General features: G+C 41.1%; 1 protein-coding gene across 1 annotated transcript in view; it reads right to left on the bottom strand.

Annotated features, from left to right (window-relative positions):
• Nucleotides 1-210: 210 nt before the first annotated feature.
• TMEM181 (transmembrane protein 181) overlaps nucleotides 211-14954 on the bottom strand; it is a 31255-nt gene continuing 16511 nt past the window's right edge. Inside the window, exons 8-17 of the mRNA XM_032216755.1 lie at nucleotides 14774-14873; nucleotides 12914-13044; nucleotides 11287-11378; nucleotides 10935-10992; nucleotides 9828-9930; nucleotides 9524-9575; nucleotides 8505-8587; nucleotides 2241-2330; nucleotides 1292-1358; nucleotides 211-316 (exon numbers count right to left, since the gene is read on the bottom strand). Coding sequence (XP_032072646.1) covers nucleotides 238-316; nucleotides 1292-1358; nucleotides 2241-2330; nucleotides 8505-8587; nucleotides 9524-9575; nucleotides 9828-9930; nucleotides 10935-10992; nucleotides 11287-11378; nucleotides 12914-13044; nucleotides 14774-14873 — 855 coding nt within the window. The 3' untranslated portion in view covers nucleotides 211-237. The remainder of the gene's footprint in view (nucleotides 317-1291; nucleotides 1359-2240; nucleotides 2331-8504; nucleotides 8588-9523; nucleotides 9576-9827; nucleotides 9931-10934; nucleotides 10993-11286; nucleotides 11379-12913; nucleotides 13045-14773; nucleotides 14874-14954) is intronic.

Raw genomic sequence — 14954 nt, 5'->3', positions numbered from 1 at the left:
CAACAGGAAGAAATTTTTGAATGCATCCTGTAGCTACTGAGTTTTGCGAGGGGGGGGGGGGACCACAAGTTTCTTTAAATGTTACTAAACATTCATTTCTCACTCCCATCCATTTTAGTTTTGTAAACAGAAAATGACTGGAATAAAGGACATACTTCCACCAAAAGCAAGATTCACTTGACTATAGGAAAGATAACATTACTCTTGTTCCATATTCTTGGCGGCTGCTGTACAAATTTAATCACTGTCCGATTCCTCTTTGAACTTGGCTCTGATAGCCTGACCGTTCTGAAGTGGCATTTCTTCATAGTCACTCCTGTCCAAACATATTTAAGAAATGATATTTTACACATAAGCAGTAGAAATATTATAATTCCACACAATTCAAATTCTGGAATAAACTAGCTTTATTATTTTCAATCTGAGCTCTTTCCAGGTAAGTAAACAAACTATATTCCTTTATTCGCTTTCAGTCTGTTTGGAAATACAAACACCCTTATTTTTGGATGCTTTTAAATTTAATTATTTTAGAGGCAGGGTATAATCTGTAATTTAATTTTAATTGTATTTGTTTAAAGCAACAGTCAAAATTCATTAAAAAAAATAGAGATTCCAGGAGAGTAATAAAAATCCTGAAAAAAATGAGCCGCAGACAACTCAAACAGGGCTGATACATTCCACAGCTAGTTATACTGCACTTGCCTGAAAAATGGATAGCTTGTAAAACTAATTTTACAGATATCAAACTCAGAACAACAACAACAAAAAAATCAGGCGCCAATCATCATGAACCAAAAAGAATCAAGGTTAAGATTGGGAAAAGACTGACTAGGATCAGTCACAACATTCCCAAAGGTCTACATTTTGGGAAATGCTAATAACTTTCTTTCAAGCCAATCTAACAGACTATGTACACTATTTTTTATTTTACAATGTTTACAAGCTACATTTACAGATCCAAACAAGAAAATCACTATTCTCCCGTACACAGATCTAATAATTCAACTGACTTAATAGCTGACTGGTGAACTTCTTAGATTTGCCATCTTTTTATAAAAGTTTTATTCTTTTTGGGGGAGAAAACTCACAACAGTAGTTTCACAATTTATGCCTCAATGACTACCTATGTCACTTATTCATTCCAGAAGTACTTCCTTATCATTTATTTTTATTATAAAAACAACTTCTGGGACAAGCTTTTTTTTATGTAGAAAATGGAGAGGTCTGGCAAACAAAAATGAAAATACAGAAAAAAAGTGGGATTAGTGACATTATTTCAAGTCTTACTTACCCATAGATAACATCGTCATCTGAATCATTCAACATGGAAAAGGCAGGGTTGTCTTTCAACTGAGATTCTGAAAGGTGTTTTGAAGAATATGGTCAATAAATGCATCTCTCTTCTCCAAAGCTCAATCACGTTATTAAAAGCCTTTTAATTCAGGTCTTTTCTTGTCACTCTTCGGTGCCACTTTAATGAACATCAAGTCCTCCTCTCTTTGCTTCAGTGTTTTATTTATTGTTATAGGTCAGAAGTGGGCAACTATTGGGTGTCAAGGGCACCTTGCCATTGTTGATTGCTGTAGAGAGGAGAGGGCCACACTTCACATGTGGTTGGAACTGAAATTTTAGGGGAAGTTTGAGATTTTGCTGTTACCCAAGAATAATGGAATACCCAAGAATTTTACAGGCTCATTTTTCCCTCGCATTCTGTCAGAGTATATTCATAGATTGGAATAGGCAACAAGATCAGCCAATGAGCATTGTTTGGAAACTGTAACAGTATTTGCTGGAGACAGCTAGGAGCCGTGTCTTAGTTTAACTTCTGTGCAAAAGCTGCAAACTAGTTTGCTGTTCTTGTGTTTGCTTGTACTCTCTACCACATTGGAAGAACCACTTTTGGTATTGTATATTTACTCATGTATTATATTATATATAAAGACAAGTTAATGAATCAGTTACCTGTGTGTACTTTCTGGATTTGATTGCTACAACAAACTGACACATTTCTCATCTCAAAATGCCTGGAATCTATGCCAAGCTCAGATTACCTAACACATTTAGTTCTGAATGTTAAAATAAAATAAAAAAACAATATAACATCTGAATGCCCACAAAGAATATTATTTTACTATGCATTTGATACTAAACTTCATAGCTTAGTCATAGATCAGTCAAACTGTATTTCAAACAAAACTAAAACATAATTTTGTCAAAAGAAACAACAGAAATTAACTTACCATACAGGGCATTTTTTGATGGTGAATAAACAAAGGCTAATGTGTATAAATAGAAATTTAATAATCCATAGAAGGATAAGAATTCTGCAGGTGATAACTGTCAAGGATATCATTACATATGAAACAATTCAACACATCAATTCAACATGTCATCAAGATTTAAAGAGAACCATTCAAAAAGCTGAATGAGCCCCACTTTTTATTCCTCACCCAACAGTGATTTATACATTAAAACATCGAGTAAAAAGCCAGCCACATTTGCACACATCTGTTTCCTAAGATCCTTTATAGCTCTGTGGATCGGCACCAGTCCACAGCCTGCCAGAAACTGGTCTGCACAAACAAGTGAAGCCCCATCTATGGGATGCAGGCAGGACATGAAATCACGCCCCCTCCAGTCTGCAGGAAAATTTCAGTTGGTCTGACCTGAACTGCATGTCTCAAGGGTGGCGTGGGAGCAGTCACTGATAGGGTATTGTTACAGCCCAATTGCCTGGAGACTGAGGTAAATATGAGGACACTCCCTCTGCTCCTCCTTCTGACTCCCCAGATTAACCAATGGTCCAGGTGAAGAAGAAGAAGTCCTCGATGGGAGTCTGGGTGGCCCAGGCCGCCGAGATGGCAGCGCTCCTAGTGGAATGAACTGTGATGCTCTGCGGCACTGGCAGCCCTCGAGCCTCGTAGGCCTTGGAGATGGCTAACCTGATACAGCTGCTGATGGTGGTCGGGGAGACCTTAGCGCCCCGAGCCGAGGAATGGAAAGAAACAAAGAGAGCCTCCGAATGCCTGAAGGGGGCTGTGTGCTTGAGGTAGATATGCAGAGCCCTTCTCACGTCAGGCAGTGCCAGGACCTCTCTCTCTCTCTGTTGCAGGGGAAAGACAGAAATCCGGAAGGATTACCTCCTGGCCCCTATGGAAGGGGTAATTGACCTTGGGCATGAAGGCTGGATCGAGCCTAAGCACAACCCTGTTGCTGTGAAAGGTGCAGAGGTCCGCTCTGGTAGACAGAGTATTAAGCTCGGACACCCTCCTGGCAGAGGTGATCACCACGAGGAAGACCACCTTGAGGGTGAGGAATTTAAGGCTAACCTCCCTAAGGGGTTCGAAGGGTGCCTCCAGGAGTGCCTGGAGTACCATGGGTAAGTCCCAGGAGGGAAACCAGTGGATCACTGGCGGCCGAAGATTAGCCGCCCCCGGAGAAATCTCTTAATGACTGGGACCTGGGACAGGGACTGGAAGCCCCCCCTCCCCGGAGGATAGTGGCTAGGGCAGAGACCTGCCTACAGAGAGTGCTATGGGCCAGACCTTTCTCCAGACCACCCTGGAGGAAATCCAGTACCTGAGGGACTGAAGCCATCGATGGATCTATCTGAGTAGTCTGACACCATGCCGCAAAGGCAGTCTAGCTTGCATCGTAGATGTGGATGGTGGATCTCCTCCTAGAGGCCTCAATAGTCCTGATGACTCTAGAGGAGATCTGGGCATCCCTCAGTTGCTCCCGCTCAAGCGCCAAGTGGTCAGCTAGAGCCACTCTGGATCTGGGTGCACCAGACTCCCCTGGCGCAGGGTCACCTCCCACTGTGGGATTCTCCAATGAGGCAGAATCGATAACTCCACCAGATCCGCGAACCAGGGCCACCGTGGCCAGTGAGGGTCCACTAGGATGATCTCTGCCTTCTCTACCACTAGCTTTCTCAAGACCCCGGGAACAAGGGGAAGGGGAGGAAAGGCGTACAGAAGGCCTGCCGGCCATCTGCAGCATAGGGAGTTGATGTCGATCGCCCCCTGCGTTGGAAACCGCGAAATGAATCTCGGAACCTGGGTGTTCGACGGTGAGGCGAAGAGATCCACAGTCGGGCGGCCGAACCTCTGGCAGATCTGAAGATTTTGGGGTGAAGTTGCCACTCCCCATGGTCTACTGTCTCCCTGCTGAGCCAGTCCGCCTGCTGATTCTCCACTCCGGAGATGTGTTCTGCCCGGATCGACAGGCGTAGAGCCATGGAGTGAGTACCTCCCTGCTTGTTTACGTGGGCCTTGCGTCTGTCATTAGGACCAGCCTGTCCGGCTCTCTCCACTTGGCCATAGCTGGGGACATCCACCAGTGGAGAGAGAGAAGTACCTGGGGTGTCACTAGGACCTTGAAGCTTGCATCTCTTGTCCCGTTCCTCTGGTGGGGAAGGAGGAACCACTGCAACTCTCTGGCATGAAGGCGAGCCCAGGGAACGATCCTGATGCAGGAGATGAACTTCCCGAGAAGCCTGGAGAGAAGAGCTACGGGAACAGATTGAATCCTGCGAATCTCTTGAATCAATTCAACAATGCTGTCCCTATGCTCTTAGGATAGGAACATGTCGCCTTCCACCGAATCAATAATGGTTCCCATATGCTGAAGTCTAGTAGAGGGGACTAGATGGCTCTTCTCGAGGTTAATCGAGAACCCCGGGAACCTTAGGGTATTAATGGTGGTACTGAGATCCCCTTCTGCACGAACCGCTGAAGGGGCTAGTACGAGGATGTCATCAAGGTAACAGTGTAAGTGAACCAAGAAAGAGCGAAGGTGGGCCGCAGCCGCAGCCAGCACCTTGGTGAAGGTCCTGGGGGCAGAGGCCAACCCGAAGGGACGAGCCCTGTACTGGTAATGATAACCCTGGTACAAGAACCTGAGGAACTTGCGGTGATCAGGGGCAATCATGATGTGGAGATACGCCTCCGTGAGATCAATGGAGGCTAGGAAGTCCCCTTGTCTGATCCCCTCCAGGTGGACTTGAGGGAAGCCATTTTAAATTTTCGGTATACAATCCTGGAATTTAATAGCTTGAGATCTAGGATGGCCCTCCACCTCCCCACCCCCCGAGCTCTTGGGGACTAGGAACAGGTGGGAATAGAACCCTGACTCTTTCTCTCCCTCTGGAACTGGTTCTACTGCATTAATCTCCAGAAGATGGCCTTGCGCATGAGAGCGTGCTTGACCAGGTTCTTGGAGGAGGGAAAGGTGCGGAATCTACTGGGGGGTTGGGAACGGAACTCCAGGTGGAGCCCCAACCTGACTGTCTGGAGGACCCAGGCATCTGTGGTGATGCCCTCCCAGCGGTCTGCGAAGAAGGAAAGGCGACCGCTGATGGGGTGACCTGATCCCGAATCACTTAGCTCTGCGGAAGGGGCAGCAGGCCCCCCCCTCGAAAGAGCCGCTTGCCAGGCTGCTGGAACCTATATCTATCCCTAGAAAATTGCCTATCTCCCTGTCTGGGATACCTGGGAGCAGAGTACCTCTGCTGTTGGAGGTCCTGCTCAGGAGGATGATAGGAGGGTTTGAACCCCCTGGTGAGCTTGGAGCAGCTGCTCCTCTGCTCCTGGTGCTTTCCGCCATCGCAGTACTCACGGTTCATAGGCTAGCTCTACCTCCTCTCACAAAAACTTCCGGTCTCTCTTCTATCACGCGGATCTGGTGCTCCTTCGGATCCACTCTCTTCTCAGCCACCAGCCGATCTGAGGGTCGAGATTAAACTGGTGCACCATTACAAACTGGGCCCTCCCCAGATTACCGGCAGAGCACAGGCCCGACAAGTCCTCTCGGCAAACGCGGTGCTGAAGCGCTGTGGTGACTGCAACCAGTGCACCTCCTCGCTTTGCGCATGTGCCCTCGGTTCCAAAATGGCAACCGCCGACCACGCGGTCCAACTAAGCCACTCCTCCCTCGCCATGATGCCTTGACTGTAGAATCCGCTGTCTTTGATGGATCCTGATGAGAACAGCCGCGGCGCGTGAGGTCTGGGTTTCCCCTCCCCACTGGGTGCCGATGGCTCGGGGCCCGCAAAGTTGCAGCGAGTGCAGCTCGTGCTTAGGCAGGTAAAGGGGCGCAAGAGAAAGAGGTAGGAGATTAAGAAGAATAAGAAGTGAAAACAAAAGAATCCGGAGAGTCACTAAATAGCTCCTGTTAGGCCGAAGACTGAGGTTAATCTGGGGAGTCAGAAGGAGGAGCAGAGGGAGTGTCCTCAGATTTACCTCAGTCTCCAGGCAATTGGACCGTAACAATATCCTATCAGTTACACCTCCCATGCCCCACCTCGGAGACCCTCTCTCCACAGAACCTATCTGGTTAAGGTTGGGGGCTGCTGCTTTACAGAAGTTTGCCAACATCCTGCCAGCATTTAAACCTATGTTTGTTTGGGATGCCCGGAGGGCCTTCCCTGTAGTTGTAACTACGCTTTGGAAGTCCGGACTTTGGAAATTCTCCTAGCCTTCAATATGAAGTTCTTCATCACCAGGATAAAAAAGAGACAAGCAGACAACCAATCCTGTTAATATAATATACAATACAATAGCAGAGTTGGAAGGGACTTTGGAGGTCTTCTAGTCCAACCCCCTGCCTAGGCAGGAAACCCTATACAGTTTCAGATAAATGGATATCCAACATCTTCTTAAAGACTGCCAGTGTTGGGGCATTCACAACTTCTGGAGGCAAGCTGTTCCACTGATTAATTGTTCTGTCAGGAAATATCTCCTCAGTTCTAAGTTGCTTCTCTCTTTGATTAGTTTCCACCCATTGTTTCTTGTTCTACCCTCAGATGCCTTGGAGAATAGTTTGACTCCCTCTTCTTTGTGACAACCCCTGAGATATTGGAACACTGCTATCATGTCTCCCCTAGTCCTTCTTTTCATTAAACTAGACCCAGTTCCTGCAACCGTTCTTCATATGTTTTAGTCTCCAGTCCCCTAATCATCTTTGTTGCTCTTCTCTGCACTCTTTCTAGAGTCTTCACATCTTTTCTACATTGTGGCGACCAAAACTGAATGCAGTATTCCAAGTGTGGCTTTACCAAGGCATTATAAAGTGGTATTAACACTTCACGTGATCTTGATTATATTCCTCTGTTTATGTAGTCTAGAACTGTGTTGGCTTTTTTTGGCAGCTGCTGCACACTGCTGGCTCATATTTAAATGTTGTTCACTAGGACTCCAAGATCTACTATTGAGCAAGGTACCACCTATACTGTACCTGTGTATTTTGTTTGTCTTGCCTAAATGTAGAACCTTATTCTTTTCACCATTGAATTCCATTTTATTAGATAGTGCCCAATGTTCAAGTTTGTCAAGATCTTTCTGTATCTTAAGCCTATCTTCTGGAGTATTGGCTATTCCTGCCAGCTTGGTGTCATCTGCAAATTTGATGAGTTCCCCGTTTATTCCCTCATCCAAATCATTGATGAAAATGTTGAAGAGTACTGGGCCTAAAACAGAATGTTGGAGTACTCCACTGCATACTTCCCTCCATGTAGATGAGTTCCATTGTGGACTACACGTTGAGTGTGGTTGGTCAGCCAGTTACGAATCCATCTGGTGGTGATGCTGTCTAACCCACATTCTTCTACTTTATCTAGTAGTAGCTTATGGTCTACCTTGTCAAATGCCTTACAAGTTGTCAGATTTAATCTTTGTGCATATCAGCTTTTTTCTCTGACATATGTTTATTTTTATATTTTAATTTTCTATTGAATTTTAAACATTTTTTAAAATGAAGCTTTGAGTCAATGAGAGCCACAGTGGTGCAGTAGTTAGAGTGCAGTACTGCAGGCTACTTCTGCTGATCATCGGCTGCCAGCAGTTTGGCAGATCAAATCTCACTGGCTCAAGGTTGACTCACCTTCCATCCTTCCGAGGTGGGTAAAATGAGGACCCAGATTGTTGGGGGCAATATGCTGACTCTGTAAACCATTTAGAGGAGGCTGTAAAGTACTATGAAGCGGTATATAAGTCTAAGTGCTATTGCTAATATTTGATGATTAAATATTAGTGTATTCAACATATAAATCAAATAAGAACTAAATGGTCAGGAAGACTTAATAATAATATTATTTGAGTGACCCAAATGTCACATGGTACAAGAGTCTAAATTTATATACATGAAATGTCTATGGAGATTATCAGTCATCCAGATAATGATTGACTGATAATCTGCTAATGAAGCCATTCCCCACCAATCAGCCAGAACTGAAGAATCTTCTTAGATGAGAAGTGAAATGTTTTCAAAGAAAAAAAAAACCAAGAGAGTCCAGTTGTGTTTTGAACATCATCTTTGGGATACATAAACTGAGAATATTAACTGTAAGCTTTGGGGTAATGAGGGTTTTTTGTCTCTGTTGATTTTTAGAGACTACATAATGGACCATAAAGCCTATCTTACTTATTCATATATTAGTCTTTTCAATTATAATTTCCCTACTATTTGATCGAAACTTTGAGCAGAATGTCACAGTGAAAGGATATAATTATGATAATGGCTTGAAAGCTCAGCCACAAAATTGTCCTGAAGAACCTGTGTTCCAAAACGCAAATAAAATATAGCGATGCTGCAAGAAGAAAGGAAAAGAAATCAAAGTTCATTCTACATTTTAAAATCCTTTTTAATTCCAAGAGCAATTAAATAAAAATCAGTTCTGCGGGCATGGCTTGGTGGGCGTGGCATGGTTTGGTTGGCATGGCAGTGGCAGGATACTGTAAAATCTCCATTCCCACCCCACTCCAGGGGAAGGTTACTGCAAAATCCCCATTTTCTCCTGATCAGCTGGGACTTGGGTGGCAAAGAATAGATGTGGGCGGGGCCAGTCAGAGATGGTATTTACCGGTTCTCTGGACTATTCAAAATTTCTGCTACCGGTTCTCCAGAACTGGTCAGAACCTGCTGAATACCACCTCTGGTACCACCACTTAAAAAGAAAATATTACCATAGCGCTCTATATAAACAATGGTACTTTGGTACTCATTGTTAATTGATTCCAGGAGACACAATGAGTACCAATTTTTTCCCATAAGGAATAATATAGAGAGTCACAAGGCAGCCAATAGCTTGTGTGTTGAGTACCAAGCAAACAATAAATACTAGGACAAAATGTTTGCTTCAAAATGCATTGAGTACCAAATTCAATGAGTTTCAAAGCAGTTGAGTACCAAGGTACCACTTTATCTGCTTACAAGGGAGGTTGATCCAATGATCCAGTGCATTTAATATTTTGCACAACATATTTCATATTGCACATAGAATATTAGGAATATGCAAAAAGTAAATGTAAATGTCAGAAATTGTGGTTTTCTTCCAGACTAAGTTCACCCAGCCATTCCAGAGCAGGAGGGGGAGGGGGTAAAGACAGGTTGGGTCATTTCACAGACATATATCTTCCAAAATAGTAAGTAATTTGTGTTTCAAACATAGTCCATCCCTCAAAAGGAACATTTTGCACACTTTTAGATATAACTGAATACTATCTTCAAGTGAATAATATCTCACCTAATGATAAGCACTACCAATGTCAGTGCAGTCAAGAATTTCAACCTGAGATCTGAGAGAAGAAGAGCAAAGAGTTATTTAAAAAAATAACACAAGTATCTTTCTAGAACAGGGGTCCCCAAACTTGGCAACTTTAAGACTTGTGGACTTCAACTTCCAGAATTCTCCAGTCAGCTATACAGCTATTCTGGATGGAAAATTCTGGAAGTTGAAGTCCACAAGTCTTAAAGTTGCCAAATTTGAAGACCTCTATTCTAGAAGAACAACATATAATCAGAAATCACAAGTGAAGAATCGAGCTTACCAACGTAGGGCATATTCCGAAGCTCCGAGCACGCCCGGATTATTAGAAATAAAAGGTACAAAATATATACTGTTGCCACCACAAGGAAGAAGATTTTCATTCCCTGTTACAAAAAGACATTTAAAAACTATGTGAACATTATTTTGATAGCACTTCACTTCCTTTCTCCCATATCCATGCATTATACCAGGAGTTGACAACTGTATCAAGCATTGAATCCTATCCTTATCTTTACACCACTGAAAATTCAGGAAATCGCCAAGTTTGCAAGATTACAATAATCTCACCCAAAGACTTCAGTAAAGTCTTGACCATTTCAAATTTTATTTTCAGTTATTGGGAATGACACTACATCGAGAACCTCCAAATTGTACCCAGAAACCATAATCTTTACAAGTTTTAGAAGAAGAGAATATAATACTGTTTGGTTTTTTTAAATCCAATACCAAGGCCATGTTAGCTAGCACTCATGGTAGTCCAACCTATTTGGAAGCTAACAAATTATGATCTTTGGGTAGGAAGCACAGCATGTTGGCTTTGATATGGAAAAGCTTTAAAATGGAGAAAAGAAGCAAAAAAAATAGCAGCTTATTTTGTAAAATTGAGCAGTTCTCTGGAGGATGTGTACGATTCTTGAAAATTCATAGATCTTTTCATGGATGTTACTTATAGATTTTTAAAAAACCTAACTGGCAATAAATAAAGAGAAAAAAAAGAAGAGGAAAGCAAAAATATATATATTTGAAATATCAGAAACTTACTGGGATAAATAAAAAGGAAAAATCTTAAGAATAAATCTTAAATTTAGAATCCAAATAAATGAAATGCTTAGATGGCTCAATTTTGCTATCTTCAAAGTAGAATGCACTGCTAGAGAAGTAAACCAATGTTTAAAAAAATCTTTTGCAGTAGTACCTTTGAAAACAAACGAAGTTTAAGTTCTGGTACAATTCTCCCTAATATGCACAAGCAATTTTAGATGTGGATTAAGCTTTTTTTTTTTTTTTACACAGTTAAATAGACAGGTAAAAACAGCTCTATTTTCAAAACTTGATAGTTTATTCATAATTTCCTATGCAAATCCAAAACTGCTTTATGCTAGCATACCTGAAAATTATTTGTGTCAATCTCATACTGGTATGTTGGATCATGTAATTCATTGACCCTAAAAAAACAAAAAATGCTATGATCAGGAATCTAAACATTTATCTGTAACAATCTAAATAAAGGATTGAGTTTGATATAGTTGGCTTTTTATTTTTCCAGAACTTTTAAAAAGTTTTCTAAGATCTCTTTCTGGCTTTTTAAAAATTAACATTTTAACTCCCTTTTTCATTTTATTAATATATTAGTATCCATTCCAATATTATTACTGTTTCTATTCTTAATTTTGTAAATTGTTTTGAATTAGAAATGCAATAATTAGTGTCTACCAAACAAAAAGAAGTAAATTACTTACGTCTGCCATATGCCTAATGTAACAGAAGCCAGCCATAGGAGACCAACAATAAGGAATTTGGGAAAATAAAATGTCATGCATTTCCTTTCTCCCTAAAAAAAATGGAAAAGAGAAAGAAAGGGTGACAACCATATTAGATTTACAAATATCAGTTAAAACTCTGTAAAAATATTTTTATTTAAAAGAGAGCATGTTGATGTTAAATGCAAGGAGGATATATATCTCCCAAAAATATTTCTCTATTAATAGCAGAAGAAGACGTCAGACTGAAGTTTAATTAATCTTTAAGGAACAGCTGTCAAATCTGTATCGGTTTGTTTGCAGAAATACAACTGCCAATGTTTCCAAAATCTTACGGATCTCACTTATGGCTGCAGATTTTCTTTTGAAGAGGAGAGAAATTTTGTGAACGGTTGTATGTTTTGGAGAGAAGTGAAGCAACAAACCATTCCAATGCTTACTTTGTTTTAAGATGTTTTTTTTTATATTCAGGATTATAAAACATATTACCAGTATTTTCTTCAAAGGGACCTCCAAATGATGATCAGTGTAACAATTCAGTCCCTTGACTGTGGCACTCATATTCTTATAGAAACTTTATTCAACCAAAATGTTATCATTTATGACACCGGCGTTCTGAAGAAGGAGCCACCAAATAATAAACTGTGTAATTAACTTGACCAGAAGGGCAGAACCAAAACAACAGATTTACTCAGCCAAGAGTTTCAAGCCCTTCCTTCACTAAAAGAAGGTATATCATTGGTTACCCTATGAATAATGGAAATTATTTGGGCTACTGGCCACATAAAGCTAAATCCAAAATTATATAAGTAAATTTCCTCTTGAACAAAAGAAGCTTTCATCTTCCTCCTCTTTTTCTTCCATTGCCTATCCCATAATTTTTCATTACATTTATTCTAAAAGCTGTCGCAGTACTCCAGAGGCAATGGAGCTAAGGATAGAATTCTGTTCAGCAATAATGTTCATTCCATTGGCAAAATACCAGCATTCAACACTTGTTAAGTACCACACGTTGTTAAGCGAAGCAAGTAAGTTTCACCAAAAAGATTTAATGACAAGCTAGGATTTGGGATTAGGAGGACCCTTGTTCAGCCATGAAGCTAAGGAAATATTTCTAGACCAACGTCTTTTAGCCTAGTTATTTTGTAGAGTTTGTAGAAGAGATAAAAATTATACTTTCTATGTGTTTAACAAAACAGGCATCATCAAAGAGCATAAACCACACTGAAATATTATTTACTCCTATCATAATAACTGTGCTAGATGAAAGACCCAACTTTTCCAGCAATCTTCACTTCTGTTGTTCAAGAATATGTACAATCCCCTTTTAAAGTTGATTCCTTATTACTACAATCTACATCACCCAATTTGACTGTTCAATTTCACGCCACGTAAATCAGTAATTCCTTTATCTCTTTCCTGAGTTTTCCACCATTTTACAGGAAGAAGAACGATCCTATCCACTTTATCCATTTCACTTCCTTAATCCCATCCTTCTTTTCTGTATTAATTGTGAAAAGCTCCAATTACTTTCATTTTTCTAGCCATTGCATCATTTTGAGTGCAGTGTCCAGACCTTTACTCACAGTCCAAAGTCAGTCCTCACCTGTACTCTGATACCGTGGTAGATACAAAGCCAGAACAGCAGCAATGCACACAAGAACAAAGACTGAAAGAGGTCATCTAGCATTCCAGGAAACCAGCTGTTGATTAGGAATGAGAGGGGGAAAAATGGGTCTGTAACAGAATGGGAGAGAGTCAGAAGATATCACTGCTACTACCCACAAGAATATTCTGCCCTTTTTACAGCACACAAGACCAAGATGTTATTAAGCTGCATAAACTCAAGCTAGCCTAGCCAATATTGGTACATACAGGTAATACACCATATAATACAGGCGCGCTGGAAAATGTAGATCAACACATCTGAACCCCATGAAATCACAATAGTTTAAGAAAACAATGTAAAGCATGTGGCAAGTATTTTCTATATGGTATTTGAACATACTTTATTACAGATTTAAAATGTATTTTAAAAGGCAATTTACTGAGAAAACGTGTGCTAAACTTTGGGCTGGATTCGTAAAGAAATTGACTTTCTCTCCCATACCAGCTGATTATGGCAGAATTCAATTGAAGATGGCCAGGAATTGGAATTGAGCAGGAATATTCAAAAACTGGAAAAAGGTGGGTCACACACAGGGGGAGTCACATGTGCATGCCCGTGGGGGGCCGGGCACATGTGGTGGGCGTGCACATTGCATTATGGGTGTGGGCACACTATTGCGTGTGTGCAAGGGCACGCTTCTGGCATGTAACAACAAAAGGTTAGCCATCACTGCTCTAGTGGGCACCAAGCAGGAAAACAAATAATTGAAAATAAGTCTATCAAGGAGAACCAATTTTGTGTAGTGGTTAAGGCAGGTTAATACATCAGGCTAGAAATTGGGTGAGTTTTAGTCCAGCCTTAGGTACAAAGCCAGCTGACTGTCCTTGGGCGAGTTACATTTTCTCAGGCCTAGAAAAGAGGCAATGGCAAACCATTTTCAAAAAACCTTGCCAAGAAAACTGCAGAGCCTAGGCCACACAATCACCAGGAGTCAACAGTAATTCAAAGGCACAGACACAAATAAACTACTGACAAATGTATGTAATGTAGTTAGATTGTCATCTCTGTTTCCGCAGTTATAGTACATGTAAGGCTACTGTCTGATGCATCAGTGCTATTGGTTCCTTTTTCAGAAATGATCATGCACCAGAGGCCATGCTTATGATTGCAAAAGGACTGGAAACTTCCTAATGGATACCTTAAATTCTAGAACTCTCCTTAAAGCAAGACATCAATCTCCATTCAAATTGGTATGTTATTTATTACTTCTGCTCATTTGCAGAAAAACACTGTGCAGTGTACAACAATACTGAAAATGAAAAATAACAAGACAGCCACACACTGAGAACAACTGCAACTCTGATGAGCCAAATTTTCTTAATTGTTTTTCTAAGAAGCCATGGTTTGGCAAAACTTTTTCACAACTATAATAGGAAGGCACTCCAGAAAAGGGGGGGGCATCATCAACATGAGCACAGGCTCTCTGAACATTATATTTTAGAAGAAATGGGTTTTGCCAAGCCCTCCTTCTTTCAACACTTCTTTTTAATTAGAATAAGCTGCTGGCCTATTTCACTAATCAGCTTTTTTTTTACTGAGGGATAGCAGAGGTTAACTTGATTCCATGTATTAAAGCTTTTTGGCTACTTCAAACACTCTTAATTATTTTAGTATTAAATAGTGGGAACAGCCAAATGAAAGGTTTTTTCTTTTTATCAAAGCTCAAAATGCGATCAGATTATGCTGATCAGCCAAGCCTAATGTTTCCAAGTGATTTTAATTTTCATCGATCTCTCACATGTGAAACTAAGATAACCCCCAAATCCCATCATATCTGGATATAATATGAATAAATACCATTATAAAGTAGTAGCAGGGGGAGGAGGATTGACATCCACTTCTGCTCTATCCCCCAATCTCTCATGGAGAACTTGCGTAGGGAGTGAGCAAAGAGACACTGCAAAAGAAGGAAAAAGAAACATGTAACAATTATGCGGTATCTGTTCAGCATAAGAGAAGAGGTGGAAACATGGAAGCT

This window comes from Thamnophis elegans, chromosome 4 (assembly GCF_009769535.1).
Source record: "Thamnophis elegans isolate rThaEle1 chromosome 4, rThaEle1.pri, whole genome shotgun sequence".
Lineage (NCBI taxonomy): Eukaryota > Metazoa > Chordata > Lepidosauria > Squamata > Colubridae > Thamnophis > Thamnophis elegans.
The sequence above is the reverse complement of the archived record's forward strand: the minus strand, read 5'-3'. Positions and strand labels throughout refer to the sequence as shown.